The sequence below is a fragment of the Phyllosticta citribraziliensis genome (assembly GCF_038025025.1).
Source record: "Phyllosticta citribraziliensis strain CPC 17464 chromosome Unknown J3D65scaffold_5, whole genome shotgun sequence".
NCBI classification, from domain to species: Eukaryota; Fungi; Ascomycota; class Dothideomycetes; order Botryosphaeriales; family Phyllostictaceae; genus Phyllosticta; species Phyllosticta citribraziliensis.
In genome coordinates, this window is record NW_027117342.1 from 1866825 (window position 1) to 1891998 (window position 25174).

Genomic DNA, 25174 nt, shown 5'->3' on the forward strand with positions numbered 1-25174 from the left:
ACTCTGCCATCTGGCATCGGCCCCGCCATGTGGGGTCCTCCCTCGGCTGACTAGAGACGACTGTCAGATCGTCCAGCCTCTCGCCGTCTCACGATAGAGCTATTAGAGCATCGAGCGCAGCTCTTCGACGACCTAAAGAGCAGGGTTGTTCCTTTCTCGTAACCTTGTAAAAAACCACTTTTGACGCCCGGCGGACGCGGAAGCGGGACCGATGTTTAGTCTTCACTGTCGCTCCCGAGAGCTTGTCCGCACCTCACTCCAACCCACATGTACCCAAGTTCCTTATGCCCAAGATAAAAATACAAGTTCCTTGCAACACTGTCGCTCCGCCAGGGCTTCTGCTGATCAATCAGCACCCGGACCGCAACTCTGCCGGTTCCCGTGCCTGTTCCTTTCTGACATTTGTAATCCGCCACATGTACTGATATCATCATTCGTCTACGCAGCCACAAACTGCGACACCTTGTCCTGCTGCGCCGCGAAGAACTTCTTGCTCTCTGCGCAACGCTCGCTGACACAGCCAGGGCACCTGAGGCCCATTTGCTTGCTGCACGCTTGGCCGCTCTCCAGGTGAGCCTTGGCAATGTCTGCCAGTGCTTGGATGAAGACGGGGCTGCCGTTCAAGCTCTCTGCGCGCTTGACGTTACCTCCCGCCTCCTCAGCCTCGCCGATAATCTCCTTGTCGACCTCGTAAAGCGTCTCGATGTGGTCTGAAGTGAACGCAATGGGCACCAGGACCATGTCCTTTTGGCCCTTTTTGATGTAGCCGTTGACCGTGTCTGACGTTTGCGCTCCCAGCCATGCAGAGGGTCCGACCTGCGACTGCCAAACAAGACGGTAAGGGTTCTTCATGCCGAGCCGTTGCATGACGGCATACACGGTCGCGGCGACTTCCGCTGGGTAAGGGTCACCTACGGCAAGTCAGTCTCAGCTCCAGGCAACGTACGGGCCGCGGAAGGCTTACCCCTGTTGACGACGCTCATGGGCAAGCTGTGCGCCGAGAACAGCAAAACGACCTGATCTCTCGTCTCCGCCGGGTATTCCTTCAGCGTGGCCTCGATGTTTTGCGCAAATGCCTCCACGAGGCCTGGATGCACTGGCCACCGGTCAATCACGCTCCAAACAATTCCTCCTTCAGCTTCCTGTCCCTCGTTTGCCCTCTTGCCCTCTAGCCGCCCTCTCCACTTCCACAGCTCATTCAGCGACGAGCCCGTCGTGCTACACGAGTATTGCGGGTATTGCGTAAAGGCCACAGCCCTGCCTCCTCGACCCCTTCCAAAGCCGTCGTCAAACAGCCTCTGGTACATTTCTTCCGTGAGCGGATTCGCGTACCGGAAGGCCACGTAGGGCTTGTGGGGTGCCGTGGCGGGCGAAATCTTGTCTAATATTTTGCACATCTCCTCCGCTTGGTACTCAGACCACTTCCGGATCGGCGAGCCTCCACCAATTTCGGCGTATTGTTTTTGGATTTTGGGCGTGCGTCGGGTCGAGATGAACGTTCCGAGGTAGTTTTGGAGGCGACCGAGAGGGATGAGGTCTCCGTCAGACTGTTGGGCTTGTGAGTATCCACGTGCGGAAGCAATCGGCAGTAGCGGAACGTACGAATAGCCTCTTGAGAAAGTCGCCAACTTCGTCCAATGTCGAGGGGCCGCCCATGTTCATGAACACCATGGCCGTTGGGCCTTTCGAACCTGTCGCATCTTGTGTGACTGGCGGTACGGTCGCGAGGTTTCGTTGCGTTGCTGCCGAGTCCTTGGTCGCAGTTCTTTGCCACAGGGACGTCGTCGGAGCAGCGGTATATCTGGTAATCTGAGCAGGAGAGCCACGCGCGGTGATGCGCGCAACAGGAGCTCGAATCGACATGTTGGGCGAGGTGGCGGCGGAAGTGTATGAAGGACGAGGAATTATCGATTGCTACCTTTGCATCGTCTTGTAGCAATTGAAGATTAGAAACGACAAGAAGCGTAAGATGGATTAGGAAGTCTGGTGGTCTGGCCGAGAAGAACGAACAGCATGCGCACGGGAAAGCCGCGACTCCCGATCGTCATCGCATCCTGGTGCGCTATGCTGACCGCCCGACAATCGGCGCCACTCAGACGCGACATTTGAATATCAAAGTCTCTGCGCTCCTGATTGGTCCATTTCGACACCATAGTGCCCTCGGATAGTATCCATCTATAAAATCTACCACCATTTACGCCCGGCGATATATACCGAATATCCAACTCAGCCTCAAAATTGCCAGCCCCCACGCCATCCCAAGACTGTCCTTGATGACATTCAACTTGCTGCCCATTACTTCTTTCCAGCCCACAGCTACCTCTGCCATGGGAATTTGCGCGCTCTCCGCCAACATGAGCATTTCCACGTCGAAGATCCAGCCCTCGCTGTGCATGTAGGGTATTATGTATGGCAACGCGGCCCGAGAAAACAGCTTGAAGCCGCATTGAGTGTCTTTGACTGCGGCAGTAGCCGGCGGGGTCATTAGGCGGAGGAACAAATGGAACGAGTGCATCAAGAAGTTGCGAAGCTTGGAGCGCTGTAACAATGTTAACCACCAGGGACATTGCGCATAGGGAGATGCGTACACTTGCCTTGACAACTGCTTCACTCCCCACGAGATGTGCCCTCGATCCAATGCCAACGCCTCGTCCGAGCCCGTCTTCAACTTTTTGACATCCCGCAACCAACTTCTTCAAGTCTGTAATCTCACTTGCACCATCTGCATCCGCAAACACCACGTACTGCCCCCGGGCATGACGCATGCCGTGCGTTACTGCTCCTCCCTTACCCCTATTCTCTGCCAGACTAATCACTCTGATGGAGCCGTGTGGGATGTTGGTTGGGCCGGGCTTAGTCTTCCAGGGACCAGGGACGGGAGTTGGATACTGGGAGAGCTGGTGATCGCGCGCAAAGTTGAGAGCGTACTCTTCCGTCTTGTCCGTCGAGCCGTCCGACACGACCAGAATCTCCCATCCCGACCCCACGCGAGACGCTGTATCCGGAGTGCCGTTGGACAATGGTTGCTGGCCGTTCAATTCCTTTGCCGTCACGGATGGGGAGCGCTTTTCGATCTCGGGACCGTGGGCATCGCCATATTCGTGCTGCAAGAACTCCACTGCCTCTTCCAGCATGCCACCTAGTCGCTGTTCTTCGTTGTATGCGGGCACCACGACGGACACGAAGACCTCGGCACCATCGACAAGATTCGCGTCATCCGTCGTCTTCCCGCTGCGCCGCGCCGATTCCTTTTCAGCCACCCATTGGTCGTACCAACATGGCAGTTTCTTGGGCTCGCTAATCGTCCCGTCTGGCAGGATAGTTCGGTACGTCTTTTCCGAGGGGTACGGAAGACGCGGACTCGGGGCGACGACGAGGAGAAAGGTGTAAAACTAGAGGAAGCGGTTAGAGGAATGCGGTTCGGAGATTGGGCAAAGGGCAGGCGTGCGTACCAGGGCCGCGAGACTCAGCGCGCCGGTGACCAGGAACAAGACGATGAGCGGGAGGGGCGCCTGCCGGAGCAGATCCATGCCTCTCAGCAGCGCGGTGCTGAGCGCCTCGACGAGTGCCGTCATGACGAGACGGGTTGTCCAGCGAATACAGGGTGCTCGGGTTTAAGAAAGGGAGCGCCCATTGAGCGGCACGGCTGCGACTGGAGACGACGGGAGATGGACGGGCAGTGCGGATTTTCTAGAGCGATACTGGGACGAGGGAAGCGACAGACATCAGCTCCGAGGCCGACGAAGAGCGAACTGGCATGCCAATCGAACGCAATGGTAAAGTCGTTGCTGGTTGCGTGGTGTCTGACGACGTTGCCAGATCGCTGCTCCGGGCCGCAAGAGCTAGTCCCTGCATTATGCTCGCCGCCTCGCGTGCTCCCTGCTGCCACTTTCCGCAACCATCCCGGTTTCGCTGATCGTGGCATTCCAAACTTTATGGTTGAAGTTTCTTCTCTTCTTCAAGCGTCAAGCTTGGATCCCTCTTTTCAGCTCAGTCGGTCTCTGATGGCGCATTGGCGTCCAGGCCATGCATATTCCTTGTGATGAGTTAATCGTGCTCAAGTCTTCCCCAGCAAATTTACAGGGTCCATATCCAGGCAGGGCGACGACATCACAAATCATTTTGTTCATCATGAAAGATCTGGACTCTTAATTTTGGTCTCCCCGTTCTCTAGAGGGAATGTCCAAACTCAAAACACTCTAGCTCGTCTATATTCGAAATGCTGTGCTACTTGGGTTTAACGAAAACCCCATCTCCACAGCCAGCTTCTGTCAACAAGACACGTCGAGCTCAACCGCCTATGTACCTAGCCGCAACATAGGGTGGCTGAGCAGCGCAGCACAGCACACCGTCGGTCAGACTCAAAACCATCCTACCTAACTACCTAACTACCTAACAGACCCTGCCCTGTCCACTCCCAAACCCCCAACACGAGCACGCAAACCCACCATCCCTCCTCTGCACCGGTTGGTTGGAATCACGACGCCTCCAAAAGCCTTAGCAGCGTACACGTCGACCGCTCTCTGGCCTTTCTCGTGCCGCGATTCGCAGCGCTTCCAGCGTCTCCTGTTTCATGCGCGGCCCCCCCCCCCCCCCCCCCCCCTTGTCCGCAGTCCGCAGTCCGCACGAGAGCCGGCCGGTTCTTGTTTCAGAAAAGTGTCGAGAGACGCGCCTCCTGTTTTTGATGATTCACGCACCCACGCCCGCACGCCTGCACGCCCGCGAAAAGGCTGCTGACCTGTCAAACTTCCTTGGCCTGTGATTGATGGCGGCGACGGGCCAGAGCGAGCGGAATTCCGCTCGTGTGCTGGGATCGTGGTATCGTCGCCAAGCTGTCTTCTTGCTTCCCTGCTTGCCCCGTGTCTACATACAGTAGTAGGTGCGGCAGGTAGTCAGTCCTGCGATGAGGATCGCATGGAAGCCTCCTGACTCGCCGTATCGGCGAGTTCGAAAACTGAACGTGGCGGCATAATATTATTATGGCGAATATCAACCACACGACAATGGTCACTGATAATGGGTTCACCAGCGCCCCCAGTCAGCCAGTCAGCAAGGGAGGGCGGTAGTGATGGGGGCTATGTGTACAAGGCATTGATGCAGCTGGATGCATTCTGTTCTTCGACCCTCCTTCTGGAACGGCCCGCATGAACGCCATGGTGCCGCGATCCTGGTGTGTCGGCTTGATTTGCCAGGCCTGGATGGTGAGGTGTCTGTTTTGTGATGGGTGGCAGCCTTGCTGTTGGCATGTGTGGATGGGCGTGTGCTTGGTTGTTGCTGTTGCTGTTGCTGTTGCCAGGATAATTCACAGATAAATCTATGAGTGTAGATCAAGACAAGAGATGGTTACATCAGACTGAGGTTATTCGCAAACTCATTCGTAGCCGGAGGTTCAGAACTGTCGGTTTATATAAGAGACGGCATGGAGGAGGAAGAAGAAGAAAACGTCTCAGTTCAATGCTTGCTTGTAGTACCTGTCAGCCGTAGTCCTCGTCTGCGACTGACAGCGAGGGCCATTTGGTTGTCTGGAATTCATTACTTCGTTCATCGTCTCTTATGCTGCGCCTTCGACCTTGACGTCGCCAGCAGTCGGCACACTCGCCGCGGTCTTTGGATCGCTTCCATCCAGCGGCTTCTCTGCCGCCGGACCCTTCTCGACGGACTCCTTTGCCTCGCCGCCGCCTTGACCCTCCTTGCTCTTACCCTCCTCACCCACACCCTCAGACTCCTTCTTTCTCCCGTCCCAGAATCTCTCCGGAACGCCCTTTGCAGCAACGACCCTCCCACCTTCGCCCCTCGGCCCGACAAACGCACCCAGCAAGTTGCTCCAGCGCACCCTGCCCTCGACCCCTCTGCCGACCATGCCAGCCACGAAGCGGCGAATGCTACGGAATGCAAACTTATCCGCATACGGCAAGCCGGTCAGCGGGTCGCGGTACTTGGCTGGCTGCGCCGTGATGCAGCAGAGCTCGCGGTGCGGCAGGTGGGCGTTGCGCGCGCCGCGGCCCGGTGGCGGGCGCGGCGGCAGCGCGATGGGCGTGTTGGGCGGCCAGTGGAATAGCGCTCGCGCCAGCGCGTCGCGGTCTCGCGCTCGCAGGTTGTCGTGGTTGTGGAGGGTGAGGAGGTTGCGCACGGCGCGGAGGACGACTTTGCGGGAAGGCGGCGGCGGGAAGGGCGTCGAGGAGTCTTGGTTTGGCGCAGGTTGGCTCTCGGGGAATGGAAGGTTGAGCGCGGACGCGTCCGAGGATGTGGAATTCGCAAATGGAGGTGCGGACGAGGCGTGAGGTTGTTGCGTGGTGCCTTCGGCGGAGGGGAGAGGCGTGGATGGTGGTGGCTGTGATTGAGCATGGGCATGAGAGGAAGATCGGTTGCGCTCTGGGGACGTTGGGTCCATTGACGCCCAGTCGAAGATGCCGTCCAGAAAACTCGAAGGTGGAGCAAACATGATATTATGGCCTTGACCAGCAGGCATGAGTGTTTGCGGGAAAGATGAGTTGGAAAGATCATTGGTGGACGGTGGGGCTGCTTTTGGCGACTGTTTTGCGGCTTCGTTGATGGATTGTGCTTCTATAGTCCCTTCTTTTGCGGATCCCACTTGGAGATTTGAATTCTGCTCATCTACCTTCTGGCCGGCCAACTCAGGTTTCCCCGAATCTGCTGGAAGATGGCCCGTAGTTGGTTCCACTTGAGGCGTTGTTGAAGTATGGTTTGGTACTTCTCGCTTCTTGGGCGGAGTCTGAGTTTCTTCGGGCTCATTGACAAGGTCCTCGATTTTGCAGCTGTCTTTACCAACGTGCTTGAGTTTATCATTGACCCAAATGGATGGCCCGCTATAATATCGGATGAATGGTCCGTCGAGCTTACGATTCTTAAGCGCCTCAAGCCGTGCCTTGTTCTCCTCTGCCTTTTGTCTCTCCGATTCTTCCCAGCGGCTCAGCGTCTTGCTGTTTCTCTTTTCCACTCTCGCCGCCTCGGCCAGCTTTTCGGCCTGGGTCATGCGCTTGGGCTGGTCCTTTTCTTTGCGCTTCTCGGCCCGCTTCATGGTCTCGAGAATATCCAAGCGGTGCTTCTCCTTTTCCTCCAGGCTCTGAGCCACCATCTGCTTGTTTTGGACCGTGAGCTGGCGCGAGGACGCGCGTACGGGGCCGGCGTGGGCCTCGGGCAGCCACGATACGCGTTCGGATTTTTTCTTTGGGCGTGGAGGCGGGGCCATGGCGCCCGTAGTCTCCATGTGATCCGTCTCTTTCCTTTGCTTCTTTTGCTGTATGGCAGCGGCCTCTGCGAACGGGTCCCGCCGCTTGCGCTTGAGGGCAATCTTTGCCTGGCGCTCCTCTTTGCGCAGGTCCTTTTCGCCAGCATCATCGTCGGCATTCTCGTCGTCGTCTTCGCTGTCGCTGTCGGACATGACATCGTCGCCAGCCTGTTCCTGGCCGTCACCACCAAAGTCGGCGTCGTCTTCGTCCTCGGCCCAAACGCCACTGCCGTAGAATTCTTGGATTTCGTTTTCTTCTTCGGCTATGAGCTTGCGCATAAAGTTGCCCGCGTTGGAGCGGCGCGCGCGAGTTGCGACATTGGAGGGCTCCGGGTTGGAGGCGGACGAGTCGTCATTGGAGTCTTCTGGGTCGGTCATGGCGGACGGGGTGGTTGGGGTAGAGGGACCGGACGGGGCAACGGGTGGGAGAAAGGGCGGAGGCGGAGGAGGGCGGCCAAGCCGCGGCGGAGGGCGGGACGAGAGATTGGCCTGGCGGCGGGGCGGCTACATGTAGGTATCAGGGTGCATGTGTGGTGTCAGGTGTTTCGAGAGCAGGACGGGAGGGAGTCTTCAGTCTAACGCTGGAATGCTGCTGATGGCTGCAGGGGCTCCCGTCGCGTTTCAGCAGCAGAGTGACATTCTGGCAGATCAACTCTGTGCGCCATGCATGACGCGCCATGGCCGTTTCAGGCTCTTGATTGTGGCCATTCGCATCCGCTGGCCGGCCATCGCGGGCGTATGGTTTGCCCTGGCACTGGCTGCACTAGCTCCTCTGCTCTTCTCCACCTCGACATCCTGGTCCCACGTCCAGGTCCAGAGCCAGTCCTCAGTCGCTCCACTCACTCTCCTTCGCCTGCATCTCATACCATCCACCTATCCTCTCCACTTGGTTATTTCTCTCCTCCCTCACTCACACACTCTCTCTCTACCTCCCTCTCTTCCCCCCTCATCCTGCTCCGCCCGTGAGCTTGCCTTTGCGAGCCGTTTCTTAATCCAGCTTTCGACTCGTAATTCGTCTTCTCCAGGCCTCGTCCCACGCCGGCACAGGACAGGTCTGTTTATTGCCCACGGCTGCTGTAATCCGCTTCACCCCCACCCCACATCGCGACCGACGCGTTTTTGCCGCCCGTCTGTCGATTCGCCGTCTGCCTGTCGCTCTTTGACGACCTGGTTGCGCTGCTCTCTGCACAGCCGAGGCGCTGTTCTGTTTTGGACCCTAGCCAGCCTTGCCAACCAAAAGCCGTCGACGTATCCCGCGCGCCGTCCTCACACCTGCAGCGAGCTTGCTTCCCCCTGACGCTGTCCCGCTGCATCACCCATCCTGCGAATCGACCCCCTCAAAACCTCTCGCCCTTTTGTCGTCTGTCCTCGACGGTGCCGCTCCCTCCGCCAGCAGGCCTGTCATTTGTGGACGCGTTCTGTACAGTCATCCCATCGCCAGAGCTTCTTCGTCGCCATCCGACTCGGCCCAGCACGGCCACAAGACGCCTCGCAACGACATTCGTTTGGCTGCCGCGAAGCTCGTTTATTCGCCTCAGCCCTGGTTTTGGTTTTCGAGCGCGCCCCTCCACTCCACCCGCACAGTGGACCTCTTCGATTTTCTCGAGGGCTACGTCCGATTGACCCTCTAATCCATAATGGCTCCCACAACATCCCGACCCGACCACCACATCAACCTCAACTACCTTCCTCAGCTGGCCCCGAACCAGTCGCGCTCCGGCTCCACTACCTCGGCCAACTCGCCCATCGAGCCGCCGACCTCCGGCGCCAACAATGTCCGATACCCGCTGGGTAATGGAAGCAGCATGGGCGGACTTGGCCAATCTGCCGCCAACGTGAGGATGGGTGCTGGATCTCCTTCACATGAATACGGCGGCAGGTTGTTTTCTAAGCGGTAAGTCATCCAACACACCAACCATGGTTGCCTCCGTCTAATCATCACACCAGCGCTAGAGAGATACAGGCCCAAGAGGGCCTCAATCCCCAGCTGTGGGGTCCTCCCACGAGCGGTCACTCGACTCCGCTTCGCGAGACTATTCCAGAATCGCCAAACGGCGAGAGCTTCCCCGACTTCAATGCCGCTGCCGGACTCGAACAAGCTGCGACTCCCACCAGGAGGACTAGGGCTGGCACTCTACCCTCTCGGTTCTCGACCTCCGGCGTTCTCAACGGCCTCAAGCCGGTAACCTCGTCCTCCTTCCTTCCACAAACGTCCCGACCTACGCCGTCTACTAGCCCATTCAAACCCGGCTCCCATACCCCCACAGACATGGGTGGATATCCTGCGGGCAACTCAGGGGCGCCTAAATCGGCCATGTTATCGCGTATGAGAGCAGGCTCTATGCCCCAGCGTCCTGGCCTTGCTCTTGGCGGTTCAAGTTCGAGTCCTTTCGGGTCTTCACTTTTCTCCTCAAATTGGGGAAGCGGTCGCGAGCGGGGAAACACTCTCGCAAGCATACGCTCCTCTGAAGGTCCATCCTCTCCTGCACACTCCCACTTTTCCCGCGAGTCCCTGGCCGACAACGACGTCAGGACACTGGACTACCTGGGCCTGGTCGACACTCCACAGCAAGCCAGAGCGACTCTGGCACCGTCGGATATTGAAATCATGTTGGAGAATCAGAGGCAAGCCCAAGCGCACACCAATGTCATTGCAAACTTGGCAGCAATGAACAACAATCAGGCAAATCGTTTTCGATCTTATTCTGTGAACGCCAAGGAAAAGTACGCGGACGAGGAGGATGAAGAATTGGACCAGCTCGGTCCCTATGGTCAATACAGTGGCTCTCTTACTCCCACGGCCAGAGATGCTACCACCTACGCAGACATCCAGGATGCTGTTCGCCAGCACAACCTTGAAGTGCAGGCATTTGCCAGCTTCGCCAGGGCCAACCGTCCCAGAGCGAGGACGGCCGGCGTGCTTGAATCCCCGTCTACTCGCCTTTTGCGTGGCTATCTCCCCGGATCGTCAAGAATGGACAGCTCTATCAACGCGTCGGACCTGCAGCTCAACGAGGAGCCCGAGTTTGGTGGGCTGGCCGAGGCGGTGCAAAGTCTTAACCTGAGCGAGCTGAACGTCAACCCTCTCCCAGAAGCTCCGGGCGAAGAAAACACCCTTGAGGGCCCCACCAGAGCTTTGTGGCTCGGCAACATTCCATCATCGACGACTGTCTCGTCTCTCAACGTTATTTTCCTGGTCTACGGCTCCATCGAATCGTGCAGAGTACTTACTCACAAGAATTGTGGTTTCGTCAACTACCACGACCTGGAGAGCGCCATCCGTGCCAAACAGGCTTTAAATGGCAAGGAAATCTTCCCTGGAGCAGGCCCAGTCCGCATCGGTTATGCCAAGGTCCCTAGCGCTTCCGGGACTCCTGGTCACAACGGAGTCTACCCCTCGCCTAGTCCTGATCCAACGGCGAAGCTGCAAGGAAACGGAGCCGCCCAGTCCGCGGCGAATGATGCTAACGCTCAATCTAAGGACTTGAGGACTGATCTCCGCCAAGCACCGCTCGCGACCCCTGTTCTTTCAGAGGTCCAGGACGACATTGTCCAAATCGTGAAGGAGCTGGGTGCCACTGCCGAGGAAGCTGTCAACATTGCCGCCCACGTTACTCACGCCATCGACAACGACGAGTACGAAGCCGAGATCCCAGCTATCCAGGAACCTTCCCACAATCGCGTGCACGATGCCCCTAGGCTCCGCGAAATCCGCAAAAGGATTGACAACAACTCTTGCACGCAGGCTGAGATTGAAGATGTTGCCATGGGAATGCTCCCAGAGATTGCGGAGCTGTCTTCGGACTACCTTGGTAATACCGTTGTCCAAAAGCTGTTTGAGTACTGCTCCGAGAGTGTAAAAGAGGCGATGCTCGCCGAGATTGCGCCACACATGGCTGAGATTGGTATCCACAAGAATGGCACTTGGGCTGCGCAAAAGATCATCGACGTGGCAAGGACTCCGGTTCTCATGAAGCTGGTTGTCGACAGTCTCCGCCCCTACTCCATGGCCCTCTTCCTGGACCAATTCGGCAACTACGTTATGCAAGGTTGTCTGCGCTATCAGTTTCCTTTAAATAACTTCATTTTTGAAGTCATGCTGAGCCGTCTCTGGGACCTTGCACAAGGCCGCTTTGGCGCTAGAGCCATGCGCGCGTGCCTCGAGAGCCACTTTGCTACCAAGGATCAGCAGCGGATGATCGCCGCTGCCATTGCGCTGCACAGTGTTCACCTTGCAACCAATGCGAACGGTGCGTTGTTGCTTACCTGGTTCTTGGATACTTGTACATTCCCCCGGCGCCGCACTGTCCTCGCTCCCCGCCTGGTCCCCCATCTTGTCCACCTCTGCACTCACAAGGTCGCATACCTCACCGTTCTCAAGATTATCAATCAGAGGAACGAACCAGAAGCCCGCGACACGATCCTCCAAGCTCTCTTCTTTTCCACCAACGATGAGACGCTTGAGGCGATTCTTCGCGACCAGGCATGCGGTGCCACTCTCATTTTCAAGGTGTTGACAACCCCTTTCTTCGACGAGAAGATTCGACCGGATGTTGTTCAGAACGTGCGCAACGTTTTGTTGCGAATCAAGGCCCAGCCTGCCCAAGGTTACAAGCGCCTCATGGACGAGGTTGGACTTTCCACGCGCAGTGGTGGTCCAAATGCGCGTGACAACCATCTCCGCGACCAGTCACCCGCTACTCGCCCTGGCTCGAAGCAGAGCAACATGTCTAGTGGCCACATGCACCAACACCAACAGCCCCCTGCCAACCCTGCTGCGGAGGCTGCGAATATGAACCGTCCGTTCTACTCTCCTGGAATTCCGCAGGCGCCCTTTGACCCAGCAATGAATCTCCAACGCACGGCCAGCATGGACAGCCAAGGATTTGATCAGCCTGGTTTCTTGCCCAACAACCTCGGCGCTTATAACTCCAACCAAAACCTCGCTCTTGCTGCGCAATACCAACAAGCAATGCTTGCTGCCGCGCAGCAAGGCCGCCAGGGTGCTCCCTTTGGCTATCCACCTATGGGCGTCAGTGGTGTTCCTGGCATGAACGGTGTCGGGATGAACAATTTTCCGCCAGCGACGGGCGGTCCAGCGGATGCGTACCGTAACAGCCCTCTTGGTCCCGCGCCTGGCCTGGGAATGGCTCCGGGCTTTGGATCACCTGGGCCTGCTCCAATGATGGGCTTCCCTGGGAGCCCTGTTGTGCCTCCCCAAGGCCCTTACGGATTTCCACCAATGGGATATCCTGGTGTCCCTCAAATGGGACAGCAACAGCAGCCGGGCCAGCAAGCCGCTGCAGCTGGTGGCCGTCGCGGTAGAGTAAGTTGATCCTGACCGCTTCAACAAACTGAAATCTAATACAATATCAGAGATAACCATGACATGATGCCGCGATCTTGATACCGACTGCCTTTCCAGCGCCCTCGCAACCGACCAACGAATCTTCCGCGATGGCTTCATCCCACATGTCCGAAAATGGGAAAAATGAGTGTACATTTTTGCGTCTGACCACGAAAAGGACTTGAGAGAAATGCTTCGTCTCGCGGTTCAACATCACTACTTTGACTTTTCCCTAGAAATTAGGAAGTCGAGCAGGATGATGCGGAGACACTGGATGTTCTCCCATTCTCCGAGGGGGTTGCTTTTCTCTCTGCGGCTCAAAGGATTTCATTTGTTCAGCAGTCGCTCGTTACATGGCCATGTCTGGCTGGAAGTAGTATTCGGTGTTATGGAGCTTCATCGGAGCTGGAGTTGGATTTGTTGGTCTCGTACCTCTTCTCACACTATGTATCTTGTTCCACCTTCTTTCAAAACCACCTTTTGCTCCCCTTTCCACTTTCTCTTTCCCTTCTCCTGTATCTTACGTTGATGTGTGGCCAAGAAAGACGACGGAGGCGAAAATGAACGAGGCCATGATTGAGGGATGGAATTTGCACGCATGGAACGGAGGGATGCCTGGACGAAGTTTTGGGCTCCTCCATCCACGGGGCTAGCCTTTCTCTGACGTAACTTGTTTGTTATCTTCTGGCAGTTGCAACACTTTTTTGCTCCCACCTTTTTCCTCTTCGCTTTTGCCTTGCTTCCGTTCTCTGTCATCGTTATACGTTTTGCCCCTTTTGAACTACCGCCATGTTTGCACCACTTCAAAATCCAAATAAGCGCGTGACACTATTGCTGGGAATCGGCTTATGGGTTGGGGCCTTGAGCCTCTGTAGAGCGTACACTTTTCCGTCCAAGGGTTTTGCGAGCTCTGGTTTCTTCGAGTGATGGGTGCTTTTCCCGGCTTCAAAAAATTCATGTACATTTGGACAAGACATTGGGTGTTTTCCGGTGTCATAGACTGCCTCCCCGTGATACCGCTTTGTTTTTGCGGAACAGGAAATGTTCGAGCAGCCATAAGACTAGAGCTCTCGGAGAAGACGATTCTTAGGGTGCCTACTCAGGCCTACTCAGAAGTAGGACAGCTGAGTCTCGTACTCTGGAGCTACTTCCACGACCATACAAGGTCCACTGCGCGTGGCCAGCACCCTACTTCTCTTGAGCACATGTGGTGAATAAAACATGGTTCCCTTGCCTCTTTGGAGTCCCGGCCGATCGTCTTAAGCCCTTCACATTAAATGCACAAGCCGAAGCATTGCCGGCGGGCAGCGAAGCTTCCAGGAGGTCCCGCCGTTGCGTCACGTCAACGGCCGACCCCTCGTCCAGTAATCCAATTGTCCGACGACACCAAAACCACAATCATGTTTACCGGACTAGTCGAAGTCATTGGCAGTGAGTCACGCCAGCCCTTTCTTTTGTTCCTCCAACAAACCAACCCCCTAAGTCTACGTCAATGAAGCGGTACACTGACGACAACGATTCCCCCGCGCAGCCGTCTCCAAACTCGAGAAGCAGGATGACTCTGCCAGCGGCGGCGGCGGCACGTCGCTGACCATCTCGGGCGCAGACGAGATCTTGGGCGATGCGCATCTGGGCGATAGCATCAGCGTCAATGGTGTGTCTTGAAGTCTTCTCCAGCCCCCCACGGTCCTCTCCTCCCCGCGCGCATCCGCATCGCATCGCATCCCCAATCGAACTGGCTCGCCGCCAACCACCCGCACGCACCCCAAAAGCTCACAACCACCTCCCAAAACACAGGCACCTGTCTCACGGTAACGTCGTTCGACGCGACGTCGTTCAAAGTAGGCGTCGCGCCCGAGACGCTGCGGCGCACCAACCTCGGCAGCCTGACGACGGGGTCGCGGGTGAACCTGGAGCGCGCCGTGAGCGCGGCGACGCGGATGGGGGGCCACTTTGTGCAGGGCCACGTCGACACGACGGCGACGGTCGCGAGCGTGACGCCCGACGGCAACGCGCTGACGTTCCGCTTCCGGCCGCGCGACCCCGCCGTGCTGCGCTACGTCGTCGAGAAGGGCTACGTCACGATTGACGGCGCGAGCCTGACCGTCACAAAGGTCGAGGATGGCAAGGACGGGTGGTGGGAGGTCATGCTCATTGCGTATACGCAGGAGAAGGTCGTCACGGCGGGGAAGAAGCCCGGAGATGAGGTCAATGTTGAGGTCGATCAGGTGGGTAAGTACGTGGAGAAGAGCGTTGCTGGGTACTTTGAGGGTACAGCTGGTGGCGAGTTTGCTATCTTGGAGAAGATGGTGAATCGCCTCGTGGATGAGAGATTGAAGGCATTGGGCAAATGAGGTTAAAGGAGCGCGACTTGGCTCTGCGAATGGCGTGTCTTGAGCGGCGGCGGCTTCTCTCCCTTCTTGTTTTCACCTTTCCCCCTCTTCCGTCCTTCTAGTGGTCGTACAAAAGCGACCTCTTCAAAGATGATTTTCCAAGCTCTCAAACGACTTGAATTCCCCAGCAGACACGGCATTTGAGCGGCAACTATGAGCAGTCTCCAACAATGAGTCAATACCTCTGAAGAAGACCAAAGAGAGAATTCCCAAGGGCACAGTCACTACATTGAAGTCAAAATTAGCCTCACGGTGAAAGGTCTCGCAGCGGTGACCCATCCTAGGAGACCGAATGCATTTCAATGCGCGAGTCAAGTCAGGCTCAGACTCAACACCACGCCCACGATACACCACGGACAAGAAAAAGAGCCATGGCTGTCGCTCGTCCGGCGGCGGCAAGACCCCAAGCCATGCAAGCTCCCAGCCCACGGCGCATACGCCCGAATCAACAGCGCGCTACTCGTCGCGCGGCCAGCGCCTATTGGCCCTGATGCTTGACCAGCTCATAAGCACGCCTGCAGCAAGGCTACAGCGACAGACGACCCGACTGGGAACCTCAATCGTCGGGCAGAGGCCAGGACGCTGAGCTGCCCACGCCTATGCCCACGCCCGTCGTTTCTTGTCTCTCTGCCGTCTTTTCTTGCTCCTTTTCCTTTTTCCTGGCTGTCCTGGCGCCGGTCCCCCCACTTCTTGTTTGGTGGACTTGTTGGCCCCAATTCCGTTTCCACGTACACACACAACCTCGTACGGTCGTTTTCTGTCGTTTGGTTTAGCGCCGCCCGTTTGCTATCAACGCCGTTGGTTCATCTGCCACCGCAATCCTCCAATTCCGCCCCTCCGCCGCGCAAGCATTCCATGCGCTCTCCCACGCTATGGACTGGCCGCTCCTCGAAGTCGCCAAAGCCGTGGAGGAGCTGGCGGCCGGCATGAAAGAGCTAGTCGACGACGTGCGCGAGCACGCCTACGAGTACCTGTCGGCCATCAGCCGCCTGTTCGCCATCAGCGCCGAGCTGCGCGGCCTGGAGCGCAAGGTGCCCAAGCCCAAATACCGCGCTGCTCTGGCAACCATGGCGCCCGAGATGGAGCTGCTCTGCGACAGCGTGGGCGCGACCGTCGACACGCTCAGCGTCGAGTTTCTCGGCCTCACGTCACCCAACGTGCGCCGCAATTGGGAGGGCCTCGTGCGCATCTGCGTTGACGAGGGCGTCTCGTTGGCTAATCGCCTGGAGCTGTATCAGGATTTGGCCGTTGGTCTCAATGATGTGCTAAAACAGTCGGTGGTTGCGTTTCTTTTGCCTTCTTCCGGTCTGGGAACTGTTCTGTGAGTTTTGGCTCACCAAACTGCTAGCGACCGCGATCCGGACGATCTCGAACCAATCACAAAGCCTCTCCGGCGGCTTCGAGCTCGACAAGTGCCCCTCAAAGAAGGTAATGTCATGCCCTCAACTGAGAGGTCATTTTCGTGGAATGAAAGTCTTTCTGACTGACGTGCAGCAGGGGGATTGCCTCCACTGGCTGGACCATCACCAGGAGCAAGACCTGGTCCGCTTCCGCCTCCACCTCCAAGATTTGTTCCACGCGCTGTATCCCCAGGCGTGAGGCATCACCCGGCCCCGCCGCGACACGGCGGTCAACGTGCCCAAGCACCAGGTATCAGACCGATATCCATTCCACCTCCGCCTCCGCCCCCTCCGCCGCCTCAACAGCCTGTAGCATCTGGCGTACGCCATCGCCCTGCTCCTCGCCGACGAGGTGGTCAACGAGAAGAAGACCCCATTGTCAGAATCATTTCAGATTCTCCTCCACCTCAGCACCCACCTCATCCTCGACGAGGTGGTCCGCATGCAGAAGATCCAATCGTGAGGATCATTTCAGACTCTCCCCCACCTCAGCATCCACCTCGCCCCCTCAGATACAATCCGCGACCCCAGTCCCCAAGATTTGGACCAGCTCCTCCTCCGCCTCCTCCTCCGCCTCAACCAGCTTTTGAAGACCCCAAGTACTTGTACGCCGAGGAGTGGGAAAGCGAAGGATACGTCTACTCCCCGCCTCCAGAGGCAGCGGTACCAATGTCTCCCGCCGTTTCCGATGCATCTTGGGGAGAATTCCCCTCTTGGCCGCGGTCGGTGACGGTAGAAGCGTCCACCTCTTCGGGCCCGCAGCACTGGGCCATGGATGTGTACGACGGAAGGCATCCGCTCTCGCCGTTTCGAGGATCGCTTGGTCAGCCAACGAGATGCTTTGGCCGAGATATGCCAGACGCTGTGAACCGATTGTGCGCCGAGGGCTTCGTGAAAGTCGTCGAGCATCCCTTCGAGGCATCAGAAGTCTTTGTCCGCTTGTACTGGCGGGAGACGGACAATCGCGCTCGAATATTGTTTTTGACAAAGGACCCGTCAGGAACACGGCATCGCTTCTGCTTCCCATTGACAGCGCTTAAGATCATGCGCGTCGGCGCGTCGTTGCAATTCTGTCGCGTTAACAAAAACGACGGCGGCCTTGACCTCTGGGCGGTTCTCCGATTCGCCTCGTCAGAGCGCATGGTCCTCTTCTACTGCACCTGTGTGGCCCTCAAGTATCAGGACCCGGTCGAGTACGACCTAGGCCAGGACGACTTCTTTGCGCCGCCGGGCGAGGAGCAGCTGTTTGGCGGCGAGATCAAGGACGAAGGCTTGCTGCATGCGCTGCGCATCTTCCGCGACACCAATTCGGGCTCCGTCCGCTTCGAGGTCACGACGCGCCACGGCCGCTCCAAGAAGACCCCCATCTGGACGGCGTTTGTGTCGGACCTCTTGCGCACGCGTGGTTGGCTGCATCGGGTGGATAGTAGGACTGTTGCTTTCAGCAAGCTTCACACCTACGTCTTCTGCAATAATTTCGTGCCGCTCAGGGGAAGAGGCGGTCATGCTGAGGTCCGGTTCACGTCGACGAGTGGTATGTGTGCTTGCCCATGGTGGTGCGCTCAGCTGACTGACCTCTGTAGATTGCGACGACTTTCTTTTCGTCATTGGCGAGCTTCTTGGACCGTGAGTTCAAAAGGCCGGACCCCTTCTTCCATCTTTGGAGCAATCTCAAAATCAATGGCCCTTTTTGGATCGTTCGGCAAGCATCGCATAGATAGATACCCCCGGAGTAGCAAAAGCGTGTAGTAGGCTGTGACATGGCGACAGGCAGGAGCAAATGGCAGGAGCTGGCCCTCGGCTTCGGTATGCGCAGTGATTTGAGTTATTTCCTGATTGTGGTGCCACTTTGGCTGAATTTGTAAGTGGTGAATGCAGAGAAGACGTCGGTGACTCCTTGCACCACCTCCGACCACCGGTTAGATCCCTGTGCAAATGGATGGTAGCATTAATGCAGTAGCTGGGTCATTCCATGTTGGTGGACTGGCGTCGATGATGAGATGATCTCGGCTTGGGGCAGCGTGTGGACGAAGACGAGAGCAGATCGGCCGTTGCGTCGCTTGTGTCTTTGTGGCCATCCGCCCTCTCGACAATTGATTCGCCGCAAAGCCAAGCGGAAGTGAGGTCAATCTGTGAAGTTGTAGAAGAACCAAGCAGCCCGGATGTGCCAGGGACTGGGGGCGGCCACGATAATGCCAATAAGGAAGCTATGTGCCCCTCAAATTGCCACCACCACTAGGTGGGCGTCTAAATAAATATTTTAGATATCTAAATTAAGTAATTTAATAGATACCTAGTAGTAGTAAGATAATTTACTTTATTTAGGTATCTACCTATATACTTAGGGGCTAAAACTATAGCAGTTTTATAAGATTATTATATATAATATAAGTTATATTCCTCCTTACTAGTAAGCCTAGTACTACCTAGTAGAATAAGATACTCCTTTTACTCTCTTATATAAAAATCTAGAGGCTACTATTATTTAGGATAATTAAAGGAATATAGATAATATCTATAGAAATAATAATCTAATAAGAGTCCTCTTATTATCTTATTTACTAACTCTTCCTTTATATACTACCTATAATCTAATTATATACTACTAGTACTAATTAAAGGTTTAGTAAAGATAAGTATAAAGTAAAGCCTACTCCTCTAATAACTCCTCTACCTTTTAACTATCTCTCTCCCCCCTATATATCTCTTACTATTAATAATCTATCTCTTCTTTTATTACTTAAGATAAACTTTATTACTTATAATAATCCTCTATTACTATACCTTCTAAAAATACCCCTATATCTCTTCCTATCTACCTCTATATACCTAGCCTCTATAATATTACTCCTAGCCCTACTATCCCTAGTACCTATACTAGATTTAAGATATATATCTACTAGGAGCTTATTAGTATATAACCTACTATAATAGCCTACTAGAGGTAGTATATTTAGAATAATTATAACTCTACTTTACTTCTAATAAATACTAGAGTATACTAGTACTACTTTATATATTAGGGCCCTACTATATAGCCCTAGAACTCTTAGCCTAGTATTAAGGAGTTTATCTAGTATACCCTTCTCCTATCTTACTTTACTCTAAGGTCTTTATTACTAATAATTCTATAGTACTAAGTTTTAGAGGAGCCCTAATAATACTCCTAAGTATTACTCTTACTATACTATAAATATATATATACTATATAGTAATAAGATTATCCTTTTTACTACTACTAGTATAAATAACTATCTTCTCTATAGCTATACTTATAAGGATACCTTCTTTAAAATATAGGCTATTAGTAATAATTACTAGGATATTAATTAGTCTAGTAATAATAGAATTATTATTTATTTCTAATAACCTCTTCTCTCTTTACTAGTAGCTAACTAGTAATAGGCTATAGGTTATAATAAATAATTCTAGATATAGGATATAGTAAGGTTCTACCTTAGTAATAATACTATACTATAGGACCTACTTATCTACTTACTAGTTATATACTAGCCTACTAGCTACTAGGGTAATATTATTAATAATAAGATTAGTATAGAGGAAGTTAGAAAAGATAATAGTAAAGGTATAGTAGTATAAAAATTTTCTTCTAATTTATTATTAGTATTAATAATCTAGCTCTATTTTCTCTAATCCCCCTCTAAGGAAATCCCCTTCCTAGTAATAATACTTAAAAGGTATAGGATAGATATTAGAGATAAAGAATAAATTAAGTTAGTATCTTTAAATAAATATATTAATAAGAATAATAGTAAAGAATAAAGCATTATTAAAGGGTATACCTATAATATTAATACCTAGTTATCTCCTTTTATATACTTACTTAGCTATCTCTTATAGCCTAAAGTATACTACTTCTCTATTATAATCTCTTAAATAACTATTAGTACTAGAACTACTAATAATCTCCCCCTATTTACTATTATTCTAGATGGCTCTTCTATATAAGAATTCTTATAATTTATACTAGTCTTTCTACTATAATATATATTAGTATAAGCCTTATTTATATAATAATAAGAGTATCTATAGTTTATATAGTAGGAAGACTTAGTATTATAGCTATAGTAGATAATAGTAACTCCTATTACTTTAGCTACCTTTAAGGCTATAGTATATATAGAGATCTTAGTATTTACTATAATAGTATCTATAATCTAGGGCTAATAGTATTTATTAATAATCTTTAGGTTAAATAGTAGTAGAGTATCTATAATAATTCCCTATAGAGTCTAGATTTTATATAAGGTAGTATCCTTCTCTTTATTCCTAATAATCTTATAGATAATACTAATAAGTATACTTAATAAGCTATAGTAATCCTTCTTTAGAACTTAGGTTAAGATAATATTACCTTTATAGAACTTATAGGGGGAGTAGGTTATATTATACTTCCTAATTATATTATTATAAGTAACCTTATAGGCCTTATTAATATTTTTATCTTAAGTAATACCTATAATAGTAGTATCTACCCTAATATCTTTAAGAGATATATTAATAGATATATTACTACTAATATTAGCCTTAAAATATATATACTTTCTAAGTATAGTACTACTAGAGCCCTCTCTATTACCCTTAATAGGAGGCTCTTACTTTATAAGAGATACTAGATTAATAGTATCTTACTAAGTACTAGGCTTATCTTATAGCTAATCTAGATATAGATATAGGTATAGTAGTAGGATCTCTATAAGTAATAAGATAGGGGATAATAATCTAGAAGATTAAATAGAGGCCTCTTACTATTTCCCCTTATAAATAGTAAGTTATTATATTTCTTAAAGTTAATTATTTAGAATAATAGCTTAACTACTACCCTCTCTAGTATTATTATCCTTAAAGTTATAGAGGACTAGCTACTAAAAAGAATTAATAGGAGGGGGGAGTACCTCCTACTATTAAGTTACTAGTATAGACTAAGGTACTAGTATAGCTAGAGGTATAGGAATTAGTATATTATCTATACTAAAAAGATTAATATACTTAACTTTAGTTTTAGTAGAGTTATTATAAGCTATTATTATAACTAATTTATCTTTAAGGTTATTAATAGGGACCTGCTCTTTAGTATAAGTAATTTAAGGAATATACTAGGTTTAAGGTTTAAAGCTAAAGACTACTTTAAATAGTATTATCTTAATTATATAGCTATATATTATATTTATTTATAGTATAATATTAGGGTAGGAATAAGTAAAACTATAATAGCTATACTTAAGCTATATAGCCTTAATCTAAAGCTTAACTTAGTAGTTTCCCTACTCTACTATACCTTAGGACTAGGGGTAGTAAGGTTAGCTATAATAAATTTTAATACTATAATTATTAAGGAGGTATATAAGAGCCCTAAGAAACTCTCCTTTATTATTAGACTATACTTTCTTAGGGGGTCTAAAGGATTAGATCTAGTAAAGAAGGGTAGAAGTAGTTATTATAGCTATTTTATTAGATAGAGGGTATAATTAAGTATAGTAAGAGAAGTAATTATATATATATAGGATATATTTATTACTAGTAGACTAGTCTAGGGTATATATATAGTTAATTAAGTTAATCTATACCTATTAAAAGTATCTATTTATAATAATAGGTTAAATAGGCCTTAGTTTAGAATAGTACTCCTAAAGAGTATAGATTTAGTATATATTAATATACTAATAGATATTATTATAAATAATTCTATAGGTTTTATCCTAGATATATTAAAGAATAGGCTTAATTCTAGTATATCCTATCTTAAAATAAGTAGCTATAATAATATTAAAGATTCTAGAAGTCTAAATAACCCTTCTCTCTCTATAATAGCTACTAGCCTTCTTAAAGAGCTCTCTATCCCTAATAAGATAGTTAGTACTAATCTAGTAGTACTAGTTTTATTTAGTCTAATTAGAGTACTACTTTATACTAGAGAGCTAAGTAGTATACTCCTTATACTACTAGAGATTAAAGTACTAGCTAGAGTTATTATTACTAGATTAGTTAAGCTAAGTATTAAAGGCTAATTAAGTAGCTTTATTAAAGGTATTTTAAGTATAATCTAGGTTAAAGAGATATAGTAGGAGGATAGGTATCTAGTTAACTAGGTACTTATTATTAGGAGTAGTAACCTAATTACTAGAAGGGGTAGTAGCCTAATTAATAGAAGGGGTAGTAGCCTAATTAATAGGAGGGGTAGTAGCCTAGTTTTAACTAGGTAGATTAGTAGTATTATTATTATTAGTATAGCTAGAAGTAGTAGGGAGATTAAGTATAGTTTAGACTATTTTTAATAATTAATACTAGAATTACTATAGATAATAAAGGGTTAGATTTTTAGTATTAGAGAGATTAAGAATTTTCTAATACTTAGAGAGGTACTAGAATACTTTAAACTACTTATTTTATAGTAAAAAAACTCTAATAATAATATATAGGTATATTATAATATATAATAGTAGTTCTATATAACTTATAACTAGAAATTTATAATTATTTATTTATAATATAAGTTTAGGTTAATCTCTATAAGTCTACCTTAGAAATATAGTAATATAGTATATACTTAAGATACTTAGTAGTAAGGGAGAGAGATAGCTAGGTATACTACTATAAGTTAGTTATATAAGGCTTAAAGAGGCAAGTACTATATTTAGCTAACTAAAAAGTCTAAGGTAAAGAGAAAAGGAGAAGTAATACTAAGAAGAAGATAGAAATATAGTTATAGTAGGCTAATTACTTAGCCTACTAAGTAAGTATATAGTTATATACTTACTTATACTAGATAGAGTTCTAGTAAACTAGTCCTTATATAGATATAGGCCTAATACTACCCCCCCCCCTCTACTAGATAAAGTCCCTTAAGCTAGAGAGGTAGTAGTATCTAGTAAATCTCCTTTTAGATCTATTTAGTAAACTAAATTATCTAGAGGAGATAGTTTACCTAGATTAAAATAGTAATATTTTAAAATAAGATTTCTTAAATAGATAAAGTTAGTTTAAAGGAGCTATTAAGGATTAGTATTCTAATTATCCTAGTTACTAATAAAGGTAGCCTTATATTAGATACTAAAGTACTTTATCTTATAGAAGTTAATAATCTTAGCTACTTTCTACTTATTATAAGGTTTATCCTTAGGGTTATTATAAGTAAGGATATTAGAACTAGTAGGTTTAAGAATTTAACTAGAAAAAGGGGTAGAGATAAGGTAGAGTTTCTATAAATAGAAGATTAGTATAAGGCTATTAATAAGCTTATCCTTTAAGATAGTAAACTTATAGGCCTTATAATTAATAATATACTTAATTAGCTAGGGGCTATACTATTTCTAGTCTAAACTCTTATTAGGCCTTATAGTAGAGAAGTTCTATATATTAATATAGATAAGGTCTCTAACCTTATAGTTTAGGTATAGGGCCTAGTATTTATTAGTATAGTAGGTATAGTTCTCTTATATAGCTTAAATAAGTATACTAAGTTACTAGTTAATAGTATAAGTCTAGATAATAATATAGTTAGTATAATTAATTTAAGGGTCTTAGTTAATATTTAGGAGTAGGGGCTTAATTCTAATATATAGGTTATATCTATTACGACTTGCAGATTTCTTATTGCGCAGGTAAGGGCTAAAGGCAAACTGCTAGAGAATATATATATATCTTAATTAAATATAATAAGTTAAAAGAATAAAATATAAAAGATACTTACTACCTATATATTTCCTAGTCCTTCCTTTATACTATTCTACCTCTTATCCTTTATATAAGGGTCCTTGGTTATTATTAGGTAAGTTATAAAGGTGAGGTATTAATGGGCTATTATATAGTATCTACCTAGGGCTATAGTAGCTGGTGCTAGCCTATAGTAGCTGGTGCCAGCCTATAGGTTTTAGCCTGAGCTGTGGTGGGCTGCTACCTGAGGTAAGGCTTAGGTTTTAGCCTAAGCTATAGTAGGCTGCTACTTAAGGTAAGGCTTATATAGGTATATATATGCCTATTATAACATGCCCCCCCTAAAGAGAAGCTAAAATTATAGGAATTAGCAGCTATAGGTGCTTATATAGGCATAGACTTATAATATATAATAGTAGTAATTTAGTAATTTAAGCGTTCTATATAGTTATAAAGTATAATTATTAGTCTAGGTCTATTACTATACTATCTCTTTCTATTACTATCTCTTTTACTATATAACCTATAGAAGGTTACTATCTTACTTAGCTATATCTAAAGCTCCCTATTAAAGTATGTTATTATCCTAGTCTAATTTAGCTATAATCTAGTAAACTAACTATTACGCGTAAAGGTTCTAATAATTTAAATAATTTATACCCTACTAATAGTAAAGCAGATATTCCTAGCTACTATATACTTAATATATCTGCTACTTATTATAGTCTAGTCTATTAGGACTTATTACTATTATATAAGAGTTATAGTATTAAGTTATTATCGCGCGGCATTATTTATAATCTATTATAGTTACTACTTACTTAGAGAGCTGTTTTAGCTGGCAGTATCTATAAGGGCTATTATATAGAGTCCTAAGGTAAGTAAACTTTAATTCTATCTCTTTAGACTATTACTAATTATTATCTAGGCTATTAAGTAGTATTATATATCTAGGTTTTACTACTTTATTGTCCCATCTTACTGACTGATATAATTATAGGGGAGGATACTTATATAAATACTTAGTTAGGCTAGGCTTTACTTATTTAGCTAGGAACTACTATAGGCTTATTACTTTACCTATAGTATGCTATAGTATTAGGTTCTACTT

General features: G+C 49.2%; 6 protein-coding genes across 6 annotated transcripts; 3 read left to right on the plus strand and 3 right to left on the minus strand.

Moving 5' to 3' along the window:
- Positions 1-79: 79 nt before the first annotated feature.
- On the minus strand, positions 80-1863 carry J3D65DRAFT_695190 (uncharacterized protein; the record flags this gene model as incomplete). The annotated part of the gene is made up of 4 exons (XM_066803992.1): positions 80-911; positions 965-1547; positions 1603-1809; positions 1846-1863. 4 exons carry the CDS (start codon positions 1861-1863, stop codon positions 439-441), a joined length of 1281 nt encoding a protein of 426 aa, XP_066656362.1. The 3' UTR covers positions 80-438.
- Positions 1864-1976: 113 nt separating this feature from the next.
- Positions 1977-3895, minus strand: J3D65DRAFT_622744 (putative dolichyl-phosphate beta-glucosyltransferase). Its single transcript, XM_066800100.1, has 3 exons — positions 3453-3895; positions 2595-3392; positions 1977-2539 (listed from the first exon to the last, which is right to left on the minus strand). Exons 1-3 carry the CDS (start codon positions 3573-3575, stop codon positions 2195-2197), a joined length of 1266 nt encoding a protein of 421 aa, XP_066656363.1. The 5' UTR covers positions 3576-3895; the 3' UTR covers positions 1977-2194.
- A 1484-nt stretch (positions 3896-5379) lies between these two features.
- On the minus strand, positions 5380-7858 carry J3D65DRAFT_622750 (YL1 nuclear protein-domain-containing protein). Its single transcript, XM_066800101.1, has one exon. The coding sequence runs from the start codon at positions 7625-7627 to the stop codon at positions 5552-5554; it is 2076 nt and encodes a 691-aa protein (XP_066656364.1). The 5' UTR covers positions 7628-7858; the 3' UTR covers positions 5380-5551.
- Positions 7859-8716: 858 nt separating this feature from the next.
- J3D65DRAFT_340642 (RNA binding protein) lies at positions 8717-13077 on the plus strand. The gene is made up of 3 exons (XM_066795483.1): positions 8717-9143; positions 9197-12575; positions 12626-13077. Exons 1-3 carry the CDS (start codon positions 8887-8889, stop codon positions 12629-12631), a joined length of 3642 nt encoding a protein of 1213 aa, XP_066656365.1. The 5' UTR covers positions 8717-8886; the 3' UTR covers positions 12632-13077.
- An 833-nt stretch (positions 13078-13910) lies between these two features.
- J3D65DRAFT_622755 (riboflavin synthase alpha chain) lies at positions 13911-15434 on the plus strand. Its single transcript, XM_066800102.1, has 3 exons — positions 13911-14027; positions 14128-14250; positions 14394-15434. Exons 1-3 carry the CDS (start codon positions 13997-13999, stop codon positions 14948-14950), a joined length of 711 nt encoding a protein of 236 aa, XP_066656366.1. The 5' UTR covers positions 13911-13996; the 3' UTR covers positions 14951-15434.
- Positions 15435-18355, plus strand: J3D65DRAFT_622761 (uncharacterized protein). Its single transcript, XM_066800103.1, has 4 exons — positions 15435-16262; positions 16338-16417; positions 16484-17923; positions 17973-18355. Exons 1-4 carry the CDS (start codon positions 15862-15864, stop codon positions 18017-18019), a joined length of 1968 nt encoding a protein of 655 aa, XP_066656367.1. The 5' UTR covers positions 15435-15861; the 3' UTR covers positions 18020-18355.
- The last annotated feature ends 6819 nt before the right edge of the window (positions 18356-25174 follow it).